The following is a 23,333-nucleotide window of genomic DNA, read 5'->3' as shown; positions in this document are numbered from 1 at the left end:
AAGTCAAGTTATGAAATATCAGGAGAGAAAACCACTCTTTTGAATAATTTAACATTGTGTAGTGGTTGATGATGCTATAAAATCTTTCATGACTTTATTATGCAAATTTCAATGTTTATATCAATTATATAATATAAATTGTCTTTTTTATATCTACATATAAAGGTGTGGGTGAAAATTTGACTGACCCATCTGTGATAAAAGCAGAAGAAAAGAGGTAATAAATGTTAATAATTCTATTGGCATATTTTCATAATTCAAATTCTACATTTCTATTTGCATAAACTGCCTTTTTTTTTTTCTTTTAAACTACTAATTCCACAGATCCTGTGATATGGTTTTTGGCCCAGCAAATCTAGGAGAAGATGCAATAAAAAACTTTAGAGCAAAACATCACTGTAATTCTTGCTGTAGAAAGCTTAAACTTCCAGGTAAACATTTTCTTAATCAGGATAATTTGTTAGCAAAGTTGGTTACTGCAGTACTTCCTAAAGCCAGAGACAGAAATACATGTTGGTGGTTAATAAATGGATCTGTGCTTTCTTTCATTACTTATAAAAACACAGACTTCATTCATTTAATACATATTTATTGTGTGTCTGCTGGATGCCAGGAATTGTGCTAGATGTTGACAATACAATAGTGAACCAAACATGGTCCCTGCCCCAATGAAGTTTAGTCAAATCTTGAATACTGACAAGATTAGCAGGGAGTTATAGGACTGTCATAAATGCCAAGCAGAAAAGAATAGAGCAGATAAGCAGATCATTTAACACTAGCTTAGAGGTCAGAGAATGCTACCTGGGGAACTGACAGATTTGCCTATAACTGAAGGATGAATAGACTTTCAAGTTAGCCTGGCAAAGAGTTGGGAAAAGAGTATTCCACTAAACAGGAACAGGAACTGTGGATATATTCTCTCATGATAGTAACTTTTTTATCTTTCTATCTGAAAGATTGCAAGTTATTATGAAATTATAAGTTATAGCACAAACCAGTGGTTCTCACTCTTTGGTGTGCATCAGAATCCCCTGGGGAACTCTTTAAAAATTACAGATGCCTGGGACTCACCCTCGAGCTGTATTTTTTCAAGTCTCTCTCATGACCAATAATGAAATAGTTAAGAGCTTGAACTTGGGAGCCAAACTGCATGGCTCCAGAGAATACCTACATCATAGAGCTTTTTTGTTGTTTGGTTTTTTTTTTCAGGATTAGATTGAGTTGGTATTTGTGAAGTACTTAGAACACTGCCAGGCACATAGTAAGCATGTAAATGGTACTGGTTTCTTAAATTTTTTTAATTGTTCTTTGTTAGTATACAGAAATACCATTGATTTTTTTTTTTTTTTTTTTTTTAATATTGACCTTGTATCCTGCAACCTTGCTAAACTCACTTAGTTTTAGGAGTTTTTCTTGGTAAACTCCTTGAAATTTTCTGTGTAGACAATAGAGACGGTTTTATTACTTCCTTTCCAACTTGTATGCCTTTTCTTTCTTTTTCTTAACTTTTGGCACTGGCAAGGAATTCCAGTACAATGTTGAATAGGAGTAGTGAGAGTCAACATCCTTGCTTTGTTCCTGATCTTAAGGGGGAAGGCATTAAGTCTCACCATTAAGATGATGTTAGCTGTAAGGATTTTGTAGATGCATCTCATTAGGTTGAGGAAATTTTCTTCTGCTCTTCGTTTCTTCATAATGCTTATCTTGAATGGATATTGAATTTTGTCAAATGCTTTTTCTGCATTTATTTATATGATCATTTGGTTTTTCTTCTTTAGTTGGCTTATATTACATTATGTTACATTGATTAATTTTTGAAATTTTGAACCAGTCTTTCATTCCCAGGACAAATTCCACTTTGTCATGATATATTATCTTTTTTATATATCATTGGATTAAATTTGCTAATATTTTGTTGAGATTGTTTGCATCTATGTTCATGAAGAATATTGATCTATGGAGGTTTTTTTTTTTTCCTTGTACTGTCTTTGTCTTGTTCTGGTTTCAGGATGACACTGACTTTAAAAATAAGTTGGAAGTGTTCACACCTCTTCTGTTTTGGCGATTAGATTGTACAGATTTGGTATTATCTCAACTTTAAATGTTTGATAGAATTGTGTAGCAAAACCATCTCAGTCGGAAGTTTTCTTTATCAGATGCTTTTCAACTAAGAGTTTAATTTTTTTAAATAGATATAGGACTGTTGAGGTTATCAGTTTCTTTCTGAGTTTTAGTAGGTTGTATCTTTCAATGAATTGGTCCATTTTATCTAAGTTGTCACGTTTATGAGCATGGAGTTATTTATACTAATGTCTTCTTTTTTTAATGTGTATGGGGTCTGTAGTGAATGCTCTCTTCCATTATCATAATTTGTGCTTTTTGTTTCTTGGTCAGTCTGGCTAAAGTGTATTAATTTTATTGATACTTGCAAAGAATCAGCTTTTGTTTTCATTGTTTTACTCTATTTTCTGTTTTCAATTTCATTGATTTATTCTATTATTTCCATCTTTCTGCTTGCTTTAGGTTTAGTTTGTTAAGGTAAAAGCTTAGATTATTGACTTGAGACCTTCTTTTCTAACAAAACATTTTACTGCTCTACACTTCTCTCTAAACATTGCATTAGCTGCATCACATAAACTTTAATATGTTTTATTTACTTTAAAATTTCTTATTTCTCTTGAGATTTTTCTCTTTGATCTATGGATTATTTGGAAATGTCTTTTTTAGTTCTCAAATATTTGTTAATTTTCCAGATATCCTTCTGTTATTGATTTCTTGTTTAATTCCATTATAGTAAGAGAACATACTTTGTATAACTTCAATTAAAAAATGTTTTTAACCTTAAAAGGATAGTCTCTGGTGAACATTGCATATGCACTTGAAGAGAATATTCTATTGTTGGATGGAGTATTCTATAAATGTTAATTAAGGCAAGTTTTTTTGATAGTGTTGTTCAGGTTTTTTATATCCTTGCTGATTTTCTGTCTGCTTGTTCTTGCTTATAAAGGAAGTCTCTAAGTATAATTGTGGATTTGTCTGTTTTGCCTTGCAGTTCTATCAGTTTTTCCTTTATGTATTTTGAAGCTTTGTTCTTAAGTACATACACATTTACAGTTATGTCTTGTTGGTGAATTGATTCTTTTTATCATTATGTATTGCCATGGTAATTTTCCTTGTTCTGAAGTCTCCTTTGTCTGATATTAACATAGCTACTCCAGCTATCTTTTGATTAGTGGTTTCATCAGATATGTTTTCTCATTCTTTTTACCGATGTATATTAGTTATATTTAAAGTGCGTTTCTTATAGACAGCATATAGTTGCGTCCTAGGTTTAATTTGTTTTTTAAAATCTAACAATTTCCATCTTTTAATTGGTGTTTTAGGCCCTTTACATTTAATGTAATTATTGATATGGTTACATTTAGATCTGCTGTTTTATTGTTTTCTGATTGATGTCTCTGGTTTGTTTTTTGGGGTCCCCCCCCCTTTCTGTTTTAGTATTCTATTTTATGTTTAGTTTTTTAGTGGTTGCTTTTAGTTTTCCTTATCTAAGAATGTGTGTATTTTGCCTTCATTCCTGAAGGATATTTTCACTGGATCTATAATTTTAGGTTGACACTTCTATCTCTCAGCACTTAAAAAATGTTCTGCTGTCTTCTTGCCTCTGTTAGTTCTGATAAAAACTCCACAGTCATTTGAATTGTTCTTCCCCTGTGTGTGATATGTCGTTATAATCTAGCTTCTTCCAGTATTTGTTCTTTATCTTGAGTTTTCAGCGGTTTGATTCTGGTCGGTCTGCTTGTAGCTTTCTCTGAGTTTACCCTGTTTCAGGTTTACTTAGCTTCTTGAATTTGAAAATTTGTAACTTTTATCAAATGTGGGGAGTTTTTAGCTATTAGATCTTCAAATATTTGTTCTGCATCAGATCTCTTCATCTCTTTCTGGGACTCCTGTAATAAGAACGTTAGACCTTTTGATATTGTGCCCCAGGAATTGGAGGCTCTAATTACTTCCTTAAAAATTATTTTTTCTCTGTTGTTCAGAGTGTATAATTTTTATTGATCTATCAAGTTCACTGACTCCTCCTTCTTCATTTCTTCATTCTACTATTAAGCCCATGCATGGGATTTTTTATTTCAGTTATATTTTTCAGTCTTGTAATTTCCTTTTGGTTATTTTTATACTGATTATTTCTCTGTGGAAAACTTTTTTCATTCATTTCAAGTCTGTTTACCCTACATTATGGAGTATGGTTATAATAGCTGGTTTAAAGTCTTGGATCATTCTCCCATCGGGTAATCTTGGGACTGGCATCTCTTGCTTGTCTTTTTCTTTGAGAATTTTTGAGATATTCCTGGTTCTTCATATCTCCAGTAATTTTAGAATGTGTCCTGGATTTTTTAAATATTACGCTATGAGATTCTGGGTCTTGTTAAAAATCCTCCAGAGATGGCCGGCCCTGTGGCTTGGTGGTTAAGTGCGCGCGCTGCGATGCTGGCGGCCCGGGTTCGGATCCCGGGTGAGCATCGAGGCACCACTTCTCCGTCCATCCTGAGGCCGAGTCCCACATACAGCAACTAGAAGGATGTGCAGCTATGACATACAACTATCTACTGGGGCTTTGGGGGGAAAAAATAAAATAAATAAAATCTTAAAAAAAAAAAAAAAAAAAAAATCCTCCAGAGAATGTTGATTTTTGTTGTTTGTTTGTGTTGGTCGGCAACCAACTCAGTTAAGTTCAATTCACAAGTCCCAGTCTACCTTCTGTGTCTGTGATTCCAATGTCGGTTTAGTTTTTAAAGCCTTTTTAGTGTTATTCAGGTCTGTCTCACGTGTGTGTCAAATAGGGGCAAGTCTGGGACCTGAGTGGTGGTCTGCACCATAGTTTAGTTTTCAAAGCCTATGCTATGATATCTTTCCACGTATGTGCCACTCAGGGGTGAGCCTGGGATTTCATACACAAATTTAGGGTGCCCCTCTCTCCATTTTCCTCCTCTCCATGATTTCTTCTGTACTTTGTGACTCCCAGGGGCCTCTTTTTTGGGGGCCTCCCTGCTCTGTCACACACTTGCAACTGGGTCTATTTCTGGTGCTAAGTGGCAAGGAAAAAGAGAAAAAAAAAACTCTTTGGATCATAGAGGTACCTGTTCTTAATTCTTCTGGTCAGAGAGAAGGATTCTCTCGGAATTCAGAGAGAAGGATTCTCTCGGAATTCTAGGTGCTTGCCCAGCGGCCTCTACCACAGGAGCACTCGTCTCCCCGTCTTCATGATGAGGGCTTGTCTTGGGTAAGGGCCAGAGAAGCAAAAGGAGAAAAATCAAAAAGAGGGCATTGCCATCAACATTCTCCATCCCACAGGGTCCTCCTTCCTGATTCTCTGGCCAGAAAGTCTTAGAGCTTTTTCTGTCCATGTTCACTGTGCTTTTCTGAGATCAAGCCATCGTCAAGTCTAAGCTTAGAAATGAGAGAAAAAAAAAAAAACAGGAAACACACCACCATGTAAGTCATTCTTCAAGCTCTGATTTCCTTCCCCAGTACCTCTCCTATTACTTTTCAGAAGTCTCAGATAATTGCTTTGTGTATTATGTGAAAGGTTTTTACTTGTAATCAGTAGGAGAGATAGAGTAGAAAATGCTTAGTCCGTTTTAGCCAAGAACTAGAAGACACAATGGTGAATTTAACAGGCAGCCCAGATATAATTTTTATTTGGTTTTGGGTACAATGCTATTTTTAATAGCAAATCTATTTTTGAATTATTACTATAATCAGGATTTCACACCTTGGAAGGGACCTTAAAAGCAGTCTAATCCAAATCCATCATTTTACAGAACATATAATTAAAGTTCACATGATATGCCCTGGTTACACCGTTAGTTAACAACATTTTCAGGACGTGAATTAGAATTGGTTTCTCTCCATTGTTATTTGTGTACAATACAGCTACAAATTAGTTTGCATTCTCTAAGGCCATACTGGCATAGTCTTGAAGGCAAAATTTATCAAAAATTATTCATGCAGTAGCAAATATGTATTTGGATCATTGAATATAGGCTGTTACTGAAATTAAAATTAACAGTGCGTATTCTGAGTGTCAGTTCTATTTTATAACTAACCATGACTATGGTTAGTTTAAAATGTAAATTTGATATTACTGCATTAAGTTTTCCAATTCTGCAACTATTGTCTGATATGTCTATAACTCCCTACGTGATTTCATCCTATCGCATATCTATAAATGCAATCTACATACTGATAGTACCAAATTTAACTGAAGACTGAACTTCTTTCTTGAGCTACTGTTTCTATGTTCAGTTTCCTACGTTTCTACTTGGATACCCTAAAGTATCTTTACAAGTACATGTCCATTCCAGAACTCTTAACTTTCATTTCCCATCCCTACCCACAAAACTCTGCTTCCCCACCTCATTAATGGTTACCCAATTGTCAGGCTTAAAACCTAAAAGCTAGCTGATTCCTTTTTTCTCTTACCTTTCATAGCAAATCTGTCAAATTCTATCTACTTTGGTTCTGAAATCTCTCTAGAATTCATTGATTTCTCTTCATCGCCACTGTTTTATTTCCTGGGTTTTTGCCAGTTACCCCCTAACAAGACATCACATAACAGCATAATCATTTAAAACAAATCTGATTGTATTCCTCCCTTAAGACTTCTTAATACCTTCCAGTGGATTTTCATTGTAATCTGTATCCCTTACCATAGCTTGCATTCCCATAAATCAGGGGTCAGCAAACTTTTCTGTAAAAAGCAAGGTAGTAAATATTTTAGGCGTTGTCGCCATGTGGCCTGTGTCACAGCTACCCAGCTCTACCATTGTAGTGCAGAAAAAGCCACCGACAATCTGTAAACAGGCGTTGCTGCATTTCAGTAAAACTATTTACAAAAACCAGCAGCGGGCCAGATTTGGCCCACAGGCCATCGTTTGACACCTGGCCACTAACTGCTGCTTGACCTCAGTTTCTACTAATCTTCCCCTCATTTACTACATGCAGGCCAGGCTGTCTTCTTGCCATTCTTAGAACACACCAAGTCCATTTCCTCCTTAAAGTCTGCAGCTAATCTTCCCTCTTCCTGGAACACTCCTCTTAGAGCTTTGATAGGTCGCTTCTCAATATTCAGGTCTTGACTCAAATAGTAACTCCTATGGCTTTTTTGTCAGTGCTGTCTAAGAGAATCAACCTTATTCCCTCTCCTCATCACACTGTTTTGTTTGACGCACTTGTTACTACTTCTGTCATTTTTCTATTTGTTTTTCTTTACCCACAAGAATATAAGCTCCCCGAGAGCAGAGCCCTTGTCCACCTTGTTCATCAGTACGTTTCCATACTTATATGAGTTATTGACTCATGGTCAGAGCATAATGATTATTTTGTTGAGTGAATGAATGATTTCACTTTTATGTGTATAAACTGTGTGACACTTGAATTTATGACAACCTGGTAGAAAATAGATCTGGCGCTATAGAGGAAAACTGACTTAGAAAATGTTCTTAATTTTCCATTTCTAAGAAATACTGACCTCTTTTTTCTTTTTTTATTGGGGTGGTGAATATAGATCTGAAGAGGAATGACTATACACCTGATAAAATTCTGTTTCCTCAGGATGAGCCTTCAGATTTGACTCTTCAGCCTGGAAATGCCACCAAAGAATCAGAATCAACTAATTCTATTCGTCTCATGTTATAATGTTACTGAATCTTTGGTTTTGCCTACACCTCACAAAAATGTTACTGTGTCACTTTTCCTGCGGGAGGAAATTGTTTGGTAATATAGAAAAGTATGTGAAAATTGAATATGCTGACTCTGGCACAGTTAAAAGGTCAATATTCTTTGGACCTGATTAAACTAGTCAGTCAGGAACTCCCTATAGGATACAGCTGACAGCTGTTAAATTTTAAAGGTAAAGGAAAATTAGTATTTATTACTTTTTAAAGGGCTCTTTTTAGCAGAGGATTTCATTGGACTTTGTTCTGATGAGGGTGATACCCTCTCTCATGTGGTGCAATACCATTAACCAAAGTTAGGTGTCTGTGCAGATTGTATTGGCAGCTGGTTTACTGCCATTCAGCTAGCAGAATGAAGAAATCACCCAGCCTTTTGGTTAAATGGCAGTCAGGTGTCTTCCTCAGTGTGTTATAGTGTGTTCAGTGGTGATGTCACTCATTCCCAGCTAGATGTTGGCCACGGGAAAGGAGATGACTTGTTATAATTCTAGATCTACAGGGAAGTGAGAAGCCCAAGCTGAAAACCATTTTCTAAGAGGGACTTTATGAATCAGGGTTAGGCTCCATATTTAAAGATAGAGCCAGTTTTTTGTTAAATAGAGCCCAAATTGTGCACAAGTATTAGGGTCTTTTTTTTTTATAACATTGTTTTATCAAGTCATTGTTAAGTAGAAGAAAGCCATGGTAGACTGATATAACCTAAATATATCAAAGGAGAAACTTAACTCACTGTTCAAGAGAAGTGAGAAGAGTTAAAGTGCTTTTTTCCTATCTATATCTATAGTGACAACCTGGAAGTTACATACTTCTCCAAAGATTTTATTGACCAGTATATCAAATCAGAATGTAAACATGAACTCTTGCATATATTTAAAATTGTGTAGGAACATTGCTTATGGTACTTATTTAAGAAATTGAGTTGGATTATCATTATGTGATGTTGGAAGAGATTGCAGTGCAACTTTACGCCAATAAAATGTAATTTAACTACCCCAGATATTGTTGAATACTCAACAACAAGAAAAGCTTTTCAATTGACTAAAGTTTTATGCTTTGATTTTTTTCTTTTCTTTTTTTTTTGTTTGTTTCCTAGGTACTAATTTTAATTTTTATTTGGGAGGGAGCAGTGTAAATCTTATTTGTATTCAGTAGTGTATCTCATAGATACAGACAAGGCAAAAAGAGATAAACTGTTTAGTGTTTAATATTGATGGGGGGGAGAAAGAAAAATGTATTAAAGATATTATACTATATACATTTTGTATATCATTAAATCTTTAAAAAAATAAATGAATTTATTCTTGTTTACAGATGTTTAGTGAGTTTAATCATTCTAAAAAATTATCTGATATTTTCAGTGTTAATTTGTTTCCAGAGTATCAGTTTTTTTAAATGAACCATTTGTACACCTGTGCTTTTTGATCTCCTGTCCTATACGATGTTTAAAGTGATCTCGGTTTCCTACAGTGTCTTTTTTAAAATATGTTTCTTATTATGTCAGAAAATGAGAATATGGGTTATCTATTGATGTTTAATCTTATGTTGATTTTTTTTCACAAGATAATTTATTGAACACTTATTTAGTACTGAATAGGTGCCAGGCATTACTCTAAGTACTTTGTACATATTAACCCATTTAATCCTTATAACAATCTTATGAAATAGGTGTTATTATTATCCTATTTTGCCAATTAGAAAATCAAGGCATTAGGTAAAGTAACTTTCCTTAAGATTCTTATAATTAGGAAGTAGCAGCACTAGGATTCGAACCCAGGCAGACTGGCTCTTATCTGTGCTTAAGCCCCATGTTATATTGACTTTCAAGCATAATGACCATAATGGTTTCTGTACCAGTTCCTGGTCAGTTTTCTGAAACAAATCAGCTCCATTAACTTTTTTGGTTAACTCTAGAAAGTAACAGTTTACCTGAAAACCACATTTCTCATCCCAAAGAAGTATTGTCTTTCTTTAGATTACTGAAGTTCATCATTATTACTCCATGGTCTGAGTCATTTGTTTAATCTCTTTAACGTTTTCTTCTCAGTCTCATTCTACTAAGAACAAAACTCCATCTCTCTACTAAATTACTTCTTCAAATATCTTCTGCAGACATTCTCTAGTAGTGTGTCTTCCTCAGTCTGGTGATATATATGAGCCATTATTATTTTAGAAGTAATGCATGTTGATTGTATTGGAACATATGGAAAAGATTTTAAAATGTAAAGAAAAATGTAAAAATCACCCTCTTTTCCCACCCTTAAGTTGAACTGTGTTGCTTTCATAGTTACTGTCTGTTTACCCCACTAGACTGTATACTTTGCAGAGGAAAGGACCCTTAGGATTTTTCACTGCTGTAGCACCTAACATGTTGCATAGTACATTGTTTGTGAATGGCACACCATAAAAACAATTAAGAATTTTTAACTGTTTTTTTTACAATACCAAACTTTCTTTTGAGGAAGATAGATCACAATGATATAGCCTTGTATGTTGAAGTAGACAGTTAAAGCAAGAATACCTAGTAAATAGCTTTTATCACTTAGTTTATCACTTAGAAGAGACATCAAGTAATTATTTGCAGAAAAGGATGCATCTCTGGGCAGGGATTTTTGTGATCCTCCTTATTTACCATCTCTGTTCTGATTGTTTCCTAGCAGGTTTCACACAAGGCATCTGTATTTGAGAAACCCAGATCCTCAGACCTGTCACAACTAGCACTTAGTTAAATGCTCAGTAATTATGTATTGGAGTGAGACATCTCAACCAATGTGTTTATCTCTCAAAACTAGATTGTCTGTGTTACCAACTGAGAGCTGTTTTATTTATTTTTGTATTTCCCTTAGTGTCTTGATGGAGTTTATAGCATAGAATATAGGTGCTCAATAAATAATGTGTTGAAGAAATACCACAGAATATTTCCAATATTAAGAGGATCTGTGAGGTTTTTCTTAGGAAAAATCCCAAGCTAAGATTCTGATCCTCTCTAGAATATGTTTTCCTTCTTCTGGGCTCTTTGGAAATTCCTCAAAGCTGAGTGCCTTTCAGTAGTTTAATCCCAGGGTCCATGATTCCGCCTTTGTGGGCTTTGGTGGGAAGTAGGGAGGGAGAGGACATGGTTATTCTTCAGAAAAGCTACATACTCCAGCTCACAGTCAATATTACCAGTCAACAAGGTACTTTCTTTAGATGCCCTGCCACCCCACATTTAGGTCTCTCCTTGTTTTTTCCTTGGTATTTCTGTGCAATCCTGCATTATGGAACTTGTCTTTCATTTTAATTATGAATGTCTTAGTATATGTTTCTAAAATATAAAAACTAATATCTTCACACCTAAAGATTAACAGTTCCTTAATATCGTCAGATAATGTAGTCGTTCTCAAAAAAAAAAACTTGGTTTTTATAATTTGTTTGCATCAGCACCCAGATAAATTCATACATTGAAGTTGCTTGATTTGTCTTTAAAATTTCTTTTAATACATAGGTTTCTCTTCCCATCTTTTTTTTTTTCCAATTTTTTTGAAAAAAAATTCTTTGTTCTAAAAGGGTTCCCACATTCAGGATCTTGCTGATTATTTCTCTTGGATGTCATTTTACATGTTTCTGTTCCCTCTATATGCCATAAACTAGTTAGTTTTATAGGCTTGGTCAGACTAAATTGAATTTTTGACAAGAATGCTTCATTGGTGGTGGTGTATGCTGTCAGTAGGAAACACACGTCTGGTTTTCTTTCTGATGGTCGTTGCCTAGATCTACTAATTAGGTCAGTGGTTCTCAAAGTGGACTACAGACCCTGAGGGCCCCCAGGACACTTTCAGGAGGGACCACAAAGTCAAAACTTTTTTTCTAAGATATTTATTTGCCTTTTTCACTGTGTTGAAAGTTTTATTGATGAGGCAAAATCATTGATGGGTAAAACTGCAGGTACCTTGGCATGAATCAGGGCAGGAGCACCAGGCTGTACTAGTGGTCATTATATTCTTCACCCTCACCACAGTGGGGAAAAAAAAAGTCCATCTCATTTAAAATGTCTTTGATGAAGTAATAAGTTAATTTTTAATTAATTTTGATCCTTGAATACATGTCTTTAATATTCTGTGGAACAAAAGGAGAAATACACATAAAGCGCTTTTGCTACATAATGAAATGTGATGATTGTCTCAAGGAAAAGCGTGTATGCAATTGTATGAGGTTTTTTTTTATTGCAGTAACATTGGCTTATAACATTGTAAATATTTCAGGTGTACATCATTATACTTCTGTTTCTGCATAGACTGCATCATGTTCTCATGTTCACCACCCATGTACTAATTACAATCCATCACCACACACATTTGCCTAAACATCCCTTTCGCCCTCTCCCTCCCCTCTTCCCCTCTGGTAACCAGCAATCCAATCTCTGTCTCTATGTGTTTGTTTGTTGTTGTTTTTATCTACTGCTTATGAGTGAGATCATATAGTATTTGACCTTCTCCCTCTGACTTATTTCACTTAGCATAATACCCTCAAGGTCCATCCATGTTGTTACAAATGGCTGGATTTCATCGTTTCTTATGGCTGAGTAGTATTCCATTGTGTATATATACCACATCTTCATCCATTCGTCCCTTGATGGGCACTTAGGTTGCTTCCAAGTCTTGGCTATTGTGAATAACGCTGCAGTGAACACAAAGGTGCATGTATCTTTACGCATTGGTGTTTTCATGTTCTTTGGATAAATACCCAGCAGTGGAATAGCTGGATCGTTCTATCCTTAATTTTTTGAGGAATCTCCATACTGTCTTCCATAGTGGCTGCACCAGTTTGCACTCCCACCAGCAGTGTGTGAGAGTTCCCTTCTCTCCATATCCTCTCCAACACTTGTTGTTTTCTGTCTTGTTAGTTATAGCCATTCTGACGGGCGTGAAGTGATATCTCATTGTGGTTTTGATTTGCATTTCCCTGATAGTTAATGATGTTGAACATCTTTTTATGTGCCTGTTGGCCATCTGTATATCTTCTTTGGAGAAATGTCTGTCAGGTCTTTTGCCCATTTTTTAATTGGGTTGTTAGCTTTTTGTTGTTGAGATGTATGAGTTCTTGATATATTTTGGAGATTAACCCCTTATCAGATGTATGATTTGCAAATATCTTCTCCGAATTGTTAGGTTGTCTTTTTGTTTTGTGGATGGTTTCCTTTGCTGTGCAGAAGGTTTTTAGTTTGATGTAGTCCCATGTGTTTATTTTTTCTGTTGTTTCTCTTGCCCGGTCAGACATGGTGCTTGAAAATATGTTGCTAAGACCGATGTCGAAGAGCGTATTGCCTGTGTTTTTTTCTAGAAGTTTCATGGTTTCAGGTTTTACATTCAAGTCTTTAATCCATTTTGAGTTAATTTTTGTGTATGGTGTAAGATAATGGTCTACTTTCACTTTTTTGCATGTAGCTGACGAGTTTTCCCAACACCATTTGTTGAAGAGACTTTCCTTTCTCCATTGTATGTTCTTGGCTCTTTTGTCGAAAATTAGCTGTCCATAGATGTGTGGGTAATTGTATGAGTTCTGAACTGAACTAGTCATTTTTTTCATTGAACATCATTTCTACTTGAAAGAATGACAGATAAACCAGGCTTATTCAGACTTGAGTATTTGGCAGAAGACTAACAGTACTTAGTCACGCTAAAATGTGAGCTTTTGAAAGGAAATTGGAATTTTGGAAAGCTTGCCTCTTAACACTGGTAGTGTGACAGCTTCCCAATGCTTTTCTAGTGAAATCAGTGTTGATTTCACAACAGTTATTTTATAGTCTATAATGAAATTGTTGATGTTTGGAAAATCTGCATAACAACCAGTGTTTTCCAAATGACCAATGCATGATATTACAAAATAATGTATGAGTGAAAGATCTAGCAGAGTAGGAAAACTTTATAAGGTTTCAGATTCTACACTGCAGTTGATCTTTAGGAAACTACCACTTGTACAATTTTGGTATTGTCTCAAATAAGATTATTCACAATTATCTATAAAAGGCTATTATCTACTCAATGGGGAAAGCATAGTCTTTTCAATAAATTGTGCTCCGACAACCACATATCAACATGCAAAAGAATTAAGTTGAGCCCCTACCTCACATCATATACAAAAATTAACTCAAAATGGATCAAAAACCTAAAAATAAGAGCCAAAATCATAAAAACTCATAGAAGAAAATGTATGGGTAAATCTTTGTGACCTTGGAGGAGGTGATATTTTCTTAGATATTACACAAACATCAAAAGCAACCAAAGAAGAAATAGACAAATTGAACTTCATCAAAATTAAATTTTTTTTTTACTTGGTGAGGAAGATTAGCCCTGAGCTAACATCCATGCCCATCTTTCTCTACTTTTTATATGTGGGACACCGCCACAGCATTGCTTGATAAGTGGTGCATAGGTCTGTGCCTGGGATCTGAACCTGCGAACCCCAGGCCGCCAAAGAAGCAGTGCAAGTGCACTTAACCACTAGGCCACCGAGGTGGCCTCATCAAAATTAAAAATTGTTGTGCTTCAACGTACACCATCATCAGTGGAAAGACAACTTACAGAATGGGAGAAAATTAGCAACTTTGGAAAACAGTCTGACAGTTCCTCAAAAGGTTAAACAGTTAGCATATGACCCAGCAATTTTACTCCTGGGTAAAAATAACATTGTACACAAATGTTATTTACAGTAGCCAAAAAGTGGAAACAACTCAAACGTCCAACAGATGAATTGGTAAATAAAGTATGGTATATACATGCAATAGAATATTATCTGGCAGTAAAAAGGAAGTACTGATATATCCTACAACATCCTATGGGCCTTTCAATTCTGTAGCTACTGTGTATACACTGCAATGCAAAATGGAGCTGGATAGACTTGCACTCGCATTCTTGCTCTGCCACTTATTCCACGAGTGACCAGCTAATTGAGCAAGCCTCTCTGACAATACTCTCATGTTGTGAAGGTGCAGTGAGTTAAGTACTCAGCACATAAAGGTACTCAAATAATAGGTCTCTTCATGCTGCCTTATTTCCTTGGCAGTTCTTATGAAGAGAAGACGACATCATGGAGAATAGAGAACATTCTGAGAGTGATTTTTCTCTTTACAAAGGAGTTTACCATCTTGTAGCTTCTTCCATTAGTATAGTTGAAATATGAGCACATGCTTAAGAGATACGTAGGGGGCCGACCCGGTGGCGCAGCGGTTAAGTGTGCGAGCTCGGCTGCAGTGGCCTGAAGGTTCGCTGGTTCGGATCCTGGGCGCCCACCGACGCACCGCTCATAAAGCCATGCTGTGGCGGCGTCCCATATAAAGTAGAGGAAGATGGGCACGGATGTTAGCCCAGGGCCGATCTTCCTCGACAAAAAGAGGAGGATTAGCATCGGATGTTAGCTCAGGGCTGGTCTTCCTCACAAAAAAAAAAAAAAGAGATGTAGATGTGTATAATATGCATCAAAGTGCATGAGTCTGCTCCATATTCATCTCAACATTTGAAGGCAATTTTAGGTTACCCTTTAAGAGTGAAATTAGAAAAATGGTGTGAAAAGTAGCCATGAGCACAAATGTAGAACTAAAACATCAAAGGAACTCAAGTAAAGTAACCATACAAGTGCTCAATCATATACAAATGAATGTGTAAGAAAGTCAAAATAATGGAAAATAACGTGGGAAGAGTTGAAAGCACAGAGAATAAATCCAAGTGATTCATAGATTGTAAGCTATACGGAGGTAAAGCCTTGTTTTATTAATAGTTTATTCACTATTAAATGCCTAGCACAGTGACTGGCACAAAGGAGATGCACAATAAATATTTTCTGGATTAATGAATCAGATACAATATTTAAAAGGAGTTCCAGAATGAAAGACCTAGAAGGGAGGAAATAAATAAAAGGACCGACTTAAATGCCACATTTTGGTGACTCTACAAATAAAGAGCAAAAAAAAAAGTTTACAAAGGAAAAAATATCAGATTGACATAAGAATTTTCACCTTTCATATAGTATCTAGGAGGCAGCAGAGCAATATTAATAGAGGGGAGTTTGAAGCCAGGGTGTAGTGGCATTCATAGAAAGTTTACCATTTGCTTGGAGAATGTTAAGAATATACTCAAACAGATCGGATCTAAATAGGAAGACATGAGATAAAAGATACAGAGATGATCAAAGGTTCATAAAATATGCAAATTTAAATACTTGCTGGCAAATATACTTGGTATAATTTTTTTTAAGTAAACTAAAAAATTTTTAAATATGAAAGGATTCAGGGCCGGCCCCGTGGCTTAGCGGTTAAGTGCGTGCACTCCGATGCAAGTGGCCCGGGTTCGGATCCCGGGTGCGCACAGACGCACTGCTTCTCCAGCCACGCTGAGGCCGCGTCCCACATACAGCAACTAGAAGAATGTGCAACTATGACATACAACTATCTACTGGGGCTTTGGAGGAAAAATAAATAAATAAAATTTAAAAAAAAAAAAAAAGGATTCAGAGGAAGGCGGTAATAAAGCATACTAAAGGTCTCGTCTATTTGGGCACAGTTACAGATATTAATTCTTAACATTGATCGAAAAGGAATTTTAAGTATGGGTAACGCTTGCTCTCCTATCACAATGTGATCTCAGGAACTAAATAAAGTAAATTTTCACACACACTCATTACAAGCCATCCAAAGCTTAGAAACCAAATAGATTGGGATACTATGGTATCCCTTGCTATTCAAACTTTGGACCCAAATGGATTAAGATAATAAGGGCTAGTTGTATATTTGTTGAAATATTTAAAGGATACATAAGTAGAAGAATATAAAAACAATGCACAACTTCTAGACAATTAGGACAAAAGAAAGTCTGAGTGGAGGGGAGGTTTAACAAAAGTAATCAACAACAGGGAGAGCCAGATTCCTTTCCTCTCTTCTTTCATTCACAATTCAGTCTAAAAGCCATTAGTTGAAACCAATCTAGGTAGGCCTCTGGTTGCTGTGGAGCAGTAGTGAGCTGGTGTGGGATGTCAGAGAAGCAGGGTGAGGATGGTGTCTGTGAGCAGTGTAATGGGGTGGGGGTGAGGGTGGCAGCTATGGGAGATTAGTTACATCTTGAGAGGTTGATCAAATAAGGAAAAGTGGAAGAAAATGGGAAGCTGTGATACTGTAATAGCATGAGCACACCTAGCTCCCAGGTCTTGGTTTTTAAATACTATTCTCCTCTAAAAGGAACCAGGGCTCTTAGAGAAATGGCCGACTTCAGGACTGGGGTGCGGATGGTACAAGGTAAATCTGAAGATCTTGCTGTGCTAAAAAGTTAAGTGCTCAAAGAACAATGGGGACATGTCAAACAAATACAGAAAACATCTTGAAGGGCCCCTCCTGGCTAATCTTGAGACAATTTGTACATCAAAAATAAATAATATTAATAACAGATTATAACCCACTGGGTAAAATAGGAATTCATGAGTCCACACTGATTAAAATAAAATGCTAAATAAAAACAGGAGGAAACGTCTCTTTATGGTAAAGTAACAACTGATAAATGTAGTGGGAATAATGGCATTCACCATTTGGCAACCACCGTGTTGATAATTAATCCAGTGAAGCAACATCGATTAATGTTAAAACTAGTGTGTGGAATAAACAATAATGTGCAACAAAAATTTCACAATATTAAAAAAAAAGATATTTTTGCATGCAAAAAAAAAAAAGAAAATGGCCATTTGGCAACCACTGCAGTAATAGCTGTTTTAGGCGAGGATCATCATTGAATGCTAAAACTAGACAGTAGAAATTTGATGAAAAACAGAATATTTACATAGTCTCCAAGTATCTAATAAGTATCCATAAGATATTTATTAATTTCAAAGAGAAAAAAAAATAGTAATTTGGCAGTGGATAGGCCTGGCAGAGACCATCTTAACCACATGACTGAAGTAGACATCACCAGTAGAGAGACAAATAGAGACCACATGCTTCTGATACAATGTACTGAGGGGGAAACAACATCAATTTCTGCTAAAACACATAGCGAGAATCTAATCACAAGAAAACATCAAACAAATCCAAATTGAGGGACAGTCTACAAAATAAATGGCCCATAGTCTTCAAAATGTCGAGGTCATAAAAGTTAAAGAAAAACAGAGAAACTTCCAGGTTAAAGGAGACTAAAGATACATGACAGGCAAATTCAACATCTGATCTGGTATTAGATGGTGGACCAGAAAAAAAATGTCTTACTATTTATTTACTTTTAAAATAAATTATATTAGTGGGACAACTAGCAAAATTTACATAAAGTCTATAGATAAGATAATAGTGCTATTATCAGGGTTAATTTCCTGATCTGGATAATTATATTGTGATTATGTAAGAGTGTCCTTGTTTTTGGGAAATACACACTGAAGTATTCATCATGTCTATAACTTACTCTCAAGCAGTTCACAAAAAAATGAGAGAGAGAATGATAAAGCAAATGTGGTAAAATGTTAACGTTTGGAGAATCTGGGTGAAAGGTGTATAGGAATTCTTTGTACTACTTTTGCAACTTTTCTTTAAGTCTGACATAATTTAAAAAAAAAAGCCAAAAAAGCCAAAAAACTCTCTGAGCTGTAACTTCCTCCCTAATACATCAGAATTGATGTACAGATCTAAGACATACCAAATGAGTTAGTACTCTATAAACCATGAAGTTATAGTTATAAATGTTAATTATTGTTTAATGTGAGCTATTGTATGTACTCCATGGAGGCTTTGTGAATGGAGTAAATATGCTACAGCTGAGCCCTGATAATTTAGCAGATTAGAAATATATTTCAGAAACTACAGCCATCATGGTGATCCCTTCTGAAAACAAGAAAAGTGGTCTAACAAACCAAAAAAAAAAAAAACTAGTGTGTGGAAGTTTGATGAGGAACAGACCATTGATATTGTCTCAAAATCTTCCCTACAAAATACTGGTTACAAAAGGGAAAAGTTGGAGTGGAGAAACCTCGCAGACCCCACTTATTTGAGTGATTACAGTTAACATCCCCAGTGTTGGAACAAATCAAAATTGTGTAGCACCTAAACTGAGGGATGTTCTTCAAAATATCTGGCCAATAATCTTCAAATGTGTCAAGTTATTGAAAATCAAGGAGGTACATAACTGTTTCAGGTTGAAGGACCCTAAGAAGACGTGAGAACTAAATGCGACATGTGATCCCAGCTAAGCCAGGCCTGGACTCTGACCTACGGAAACTGAGATAATAAGTGTGTTGTTTTAAACCACTAAGTTTGTGCTAATTTGTTACGCAGCACAGAACACTAATACATAGGTCACCTTACTCATGAACATAGATACAAAAACCTTGAACAGAGGATTAACAAATAGAATCTACCAATTCATGAAAATGATACTACATCACAAACAAGATAGGTTTATTCAAGGAATAGGAGATTGGTTTAAAATGTGACCATCATCAATAATTAACCACAATAACAGAATAATGAAGAAAAATTTCATGATTACCTTAAAAGATACAGAAACAGCTGATCACACTCAGTATCCATTTATGATTACAACTCTGAAAAAAATTATGCCTTTAGCAAACATCCTACTTAGTGGTGAATTATTCAAAGCTTTCCCTCTTCATGCAGGAATGAGCTAAGAATACCTACTCACCCCACTTCTAGTCAACATTTTACTGGAGGTGCTAGCTAGTTCAAAAGGTAAGAAATAAAAGGCATAAGGATTGGAAAGGAAAAAATAAGATGGATTTTTTTCAAATGACTTGAATGTGTTTATGGAAAATCCAAAGAACCTCTATAAAAGACTTTAAGTTTAAAGAGGTTCCTGGATACAAGACCAACATATGAATATGAATTGTATTTTTACCTACCAGCATCAAACATAAAATGAAATTTTAAAAAGACTCCATGGATTAGGAGAAACTGAAGAACTTGGGAGAACTTTACTGACAGAAGCAGTGGGATGATAGGATTCCTGTTCTGCAGAATCACCTCTGAGGTGACTTCAAGAAACACCTCCGTAAATAGACCGCAGGTATCAAATAGCTGCAAGAGTTGGTACCTCTAGTGGCTGGGATCCCTTATCCCGCTGTCAAAGAATGATTATCCTTAATGTCTTTGTGTGGCCTGAGCATACATGTATGTTCATTTTTTCAACCATTTGGACATAAATGGGGTGCATACTATAGACGGACTCTTCAGCACGTTGCTTTTTTGACTTACCGGTAATATATCTCAGAGATCAATCCATATTACAAGCACATTTAGTACATTCTCGTTTCTTAAACTTTTTAGGTTGAGATAATTTCAAACTTACGGAAGAGTTGCAGGAATAGTACAAGCACCTTCGCCCGGATGCACCAACTGCTGACACTGGGCTGCATTTGCTTCCTATTTGCCCTGTTGCTCCTGCTTCCTTCCTTTCCTCATGTGGGTCTGGGTCTGTGCGTGTTTTCCTGAACCATTTGAGAGCAGGTTGCATAGATCATACCCCTTCACCCCTAAATCCTTCATTGTGTATTTCCTGAGAACAAGGGCATTCTCTTTCATAAACAGAGCACCATTTTATAGAATTCAGAAGATTCAACATTGATACAAAACTATTCATATATCATCCATATTCAAATTTCATCAATTGTCCCAATAATGTTCTTTTATAGCAATTTTTTTCCTGATCCAGGATCCCAACCAGGATTGGGTATTGTATTTAATTGTCTTGTTTCTCTAGTCTCCTTTCAATCTAGAATAGCTCTCAGCCTTCTTTCCTGACATTTACATTTTTGAAAAGGTTTTTTCTTTTATTACCTCATTCATTTTACTTGATGCAGGGTTGAGAAAAATTGGATTGGCCCAAAAGGCTCTTTCTTTACCTTCTTCCTACAGATTTTGAGCACAAAGGAAGAACAGGCTGGTGGCAGCTTGAAGCTCCAGACAAGACCACTTACTCCCCCAGGCTGCTCTCACTGCTACATGATTGATTATGTTCTCTGACCCCTTTTCACCTGGATAGAGCATGGGGTGGGGGGTGGTCATTGAGGGGGATTCCCTCTCTACTGAAGTGTTTTTTGTTTTTTGTTTTTTGCTGAGGAAGATTACCCCAATCTTCCTCATTTCTTTTTCCTTGAGGAAGATTAGCCCTGAGCTATCATCTGTGCCAATTCTCCTCTACTTTATATGTGGGTCACTGCCACAGCATGGCTGATGAGTGGTGTAGGTCCACGCCTGGGATCCAAACCCACAAATCTGGGCCCCTGAAGCAGAATGCGCAGAACTCAACTGCTTTACCGTGGGGCCGGCCCCCTGAAGTGCTTTCTTAAGCACAGTTCTCTATGAAGAAAATGAGAGATCAGGAGATCATATGTGCTCTGCTACTTCTCATCTTATAAATCTTCTATGATAGACCCTTTATATTTGCCCTGTGGCACTAGTGGGTTGTGTGTGCGTGTGTGTGCATGTGTGTGTGTCTGCACCCTCTTTGCACTATAGTTGATGACCATGAAGGGAAATACTCCAGTCTATTGCAATGCTATGCATTTTTGGAAGCAGCAAAACTCAACTGCCTCCCTCCCCACGGTAGGAAACATTCCCTCAGGGTCCTAGGAGTTGTGCGATCTCTGGGAGGGTGGATGAATGCTCAAAGTGGGCAGGGTTGCCAGAGTCTCCACTGACTTAGTGGAGGTCAATCTTCTGTGGATGTGTGTACTATTTATGCACAAGAGAAACTGAGTGGTGGAAGAAGAGAGGTTATATGTTCAATTCATTCTCTGAAATCAATCTAGTTTTTAAGCAACCAAGTAACAGTAACTCATGGCAACATGCTAGAATCTTGAAGGTGAATGGAAAAGATTATGATGCATGGAAAAATCCAAATTGGAATGTGCTGAAGTAGATATAAAAGTCAGTGTGCAGCTACTGAAAGGAGGGAGGAACATATAAATTGTTTATTACAAACAAAAAGAGCCAAAGTAACAGGCTCGGAGAAATGAAGTTAAAAGGATTAGACAGAGCTCCTGAATAGAAAGTCCAACGTGGTTTCACTAAAATGACTTCGCAGCAGCCTTTCCCTGCAGATGACTTCAGCATCTACTATGTCCTGTAAGCCTCTGTCTACTACAGCTTTCTAGATAAGCGGAGCTGGGGGGCAGGAGGAGGCCACGCTCCAGGGAGTCAGGGAGCCACATTTGGAAGGGTCCCCTTAGGTTTGACCCATTGGAGGTCCCCCAAAAGGAAGGCAATAGATATTCCTAAAGAATGACAGCCCAGGGCCTCCCATTACTTCGGTGAGTAAGAGTGAAAATGACCATCCATGTAACTAACAGCACTTTCAAACTGGCAGAAGTGTAAGTAGAGGGACTGAGGTGATGCAGCCATCTCATGGAGACCCAATTTTAGAAACTGTAGCTGAAAAGAAAAGTCATAAAGTATAAAGAGGCTGGGCTGCTTGGCACAATAGCCAAATGACCAAAGGAAGCTCCGCGTAGGGAGAGGAGGACTCCTTGGAAGCCCGTGGCGTTCTCTCCTCTGTGCAGGTCTAGTTGGTTCACGTGAACGCCCAAATTCTAGAGCTGACTGTGAAGGACATCCTACATCAGTCACCTCTTTAAAATTTTGTTTAGGTTACCATTTATTAACTATGTAATCTGTGCCACGTGCCTTGCATCGTTTAATCTCATCCTCACTACAACCCTATAAGGCAGGTAGCATTATTCCTATTTTATAGATGAGAAACAGACAGAAGAGTCCCAGAAAATGTAACTACTAAGTGGCAGAGTCATGATTTTAATTAAGATATATTTTTTACGAAGTCTGTGCTCTTTATCTCTCTCTCTATGTATGTATACGCACACATATATGTGCTCTTAATATATGTATATATGCTCCTAATATGTGTATATATTTGCTCTCAATATGTATAGATGCCTTATCTATGTATGTGTATACACACACACACATATACACTCTTAGTATATGATATATAAACCCAAATAACTCTTTACAGACAGGTGATAGGTAGGTAGGTAGATAAATAATCCTCTCTACATACCACTGCTTATCCCTTAGTACATTACCATGGGTAAATGATTAAGCCACTTAAACATGACATCTCATCTGTATAACAGGATTTAAAAATAAGTGTACCTACCCCAGAGAATTGTTGAATGAATTAAATGGGACAATCCATGTTAAATACTTAATGTAGTGCCAGGCTCAGTACATGATAGCTATTGTTAATAACTACTATCTATTGTTATTATAACTAGTAATAACAATTAAATTACTTGCCCAGCAATAAAGGAAATACTTTGGTATTTACAGAGAAAGCTTGCATTTTTAGCCAAGCAATTCTGGGGACTCTGAAAAGCTGACATTTTCTGTCCTCTGGCTTTGGTTTTAGGAAGAAACTTTGATCTCTGCTTATTTGGCTGCAGGCCCTGTTCAAAGAGTTCCAGACTAAATAATGCAATTTTAGACTTCAAGTTCAAATACTTCAGTCCTTGGTAGGGAGTGTATTGGACGGAAGTCTTATTAAGAACTCTCCTTTGTGTCATGAGGTAGAGAGGGCCTTATCGTCATTTGTACATATTTGGGTCCCTCAAAATGCCTTC

General features: G+C 36.5%; 1 protein-coding gene across 4 annotated transcripts in view; it reads left to right on the top strand.

Annotated features, from left to right (window-relative positions):
- The window catches only part of TRPM7 (transient receptor potential cation channel subfamily M member 7), a 123,895-nt gene extending 114,843 nt beyond the window's left edge, over positions 1 to 9,052 (top strand). For 2 of the 4 annotated variants that reach the window (XM_058541553.1, XM_058541552.1), the window contains 3 exons: positions 166 to 217; positions 325 to 431; positions 7,574 to 9,052. In XM_058541553.1, coding sequence (XP_058397536.1) covers positions 166 to 217; positions 325 to 431; positions 7,574 to 7,704 — 290 coding nt within the window. In that variant the 3' untranslated portion in view covers positions 7,705 to 9,052. The remainder of the gene's footprint in view (positions 1 to 165; positions 218 to 324; positions 432 to 7,573) is intronic. The other 2 variants (XM_058541554.1, XM_058541555.1) reach the window with 2 other exon arrangements.
- The last annotated feature ends 14,281 nt before the right edge of the window (positions 9,053 to 23,333 follow it).

Source organism: Diceros bicornis, chromosome 5 (assembly GCF_020826845.1).
Source record: "Diceros bicornis minor isolate mBicDic1 chromosome 5, mDicBic1.mat.cur, whole genome shotgun sequence".
NCBI classification, from domain to species: Eukaryota; Metazoa; Chordata; class Mammalia; order Perissodactyla; family Rhinocerotidae; genus Diceros; species Diceros bicornis.
The sequence above is the reverse complement of the archived record's forward strand: the minus strand, read 5'-3'. Positions and strand labels throughout refer to the sequence as shown.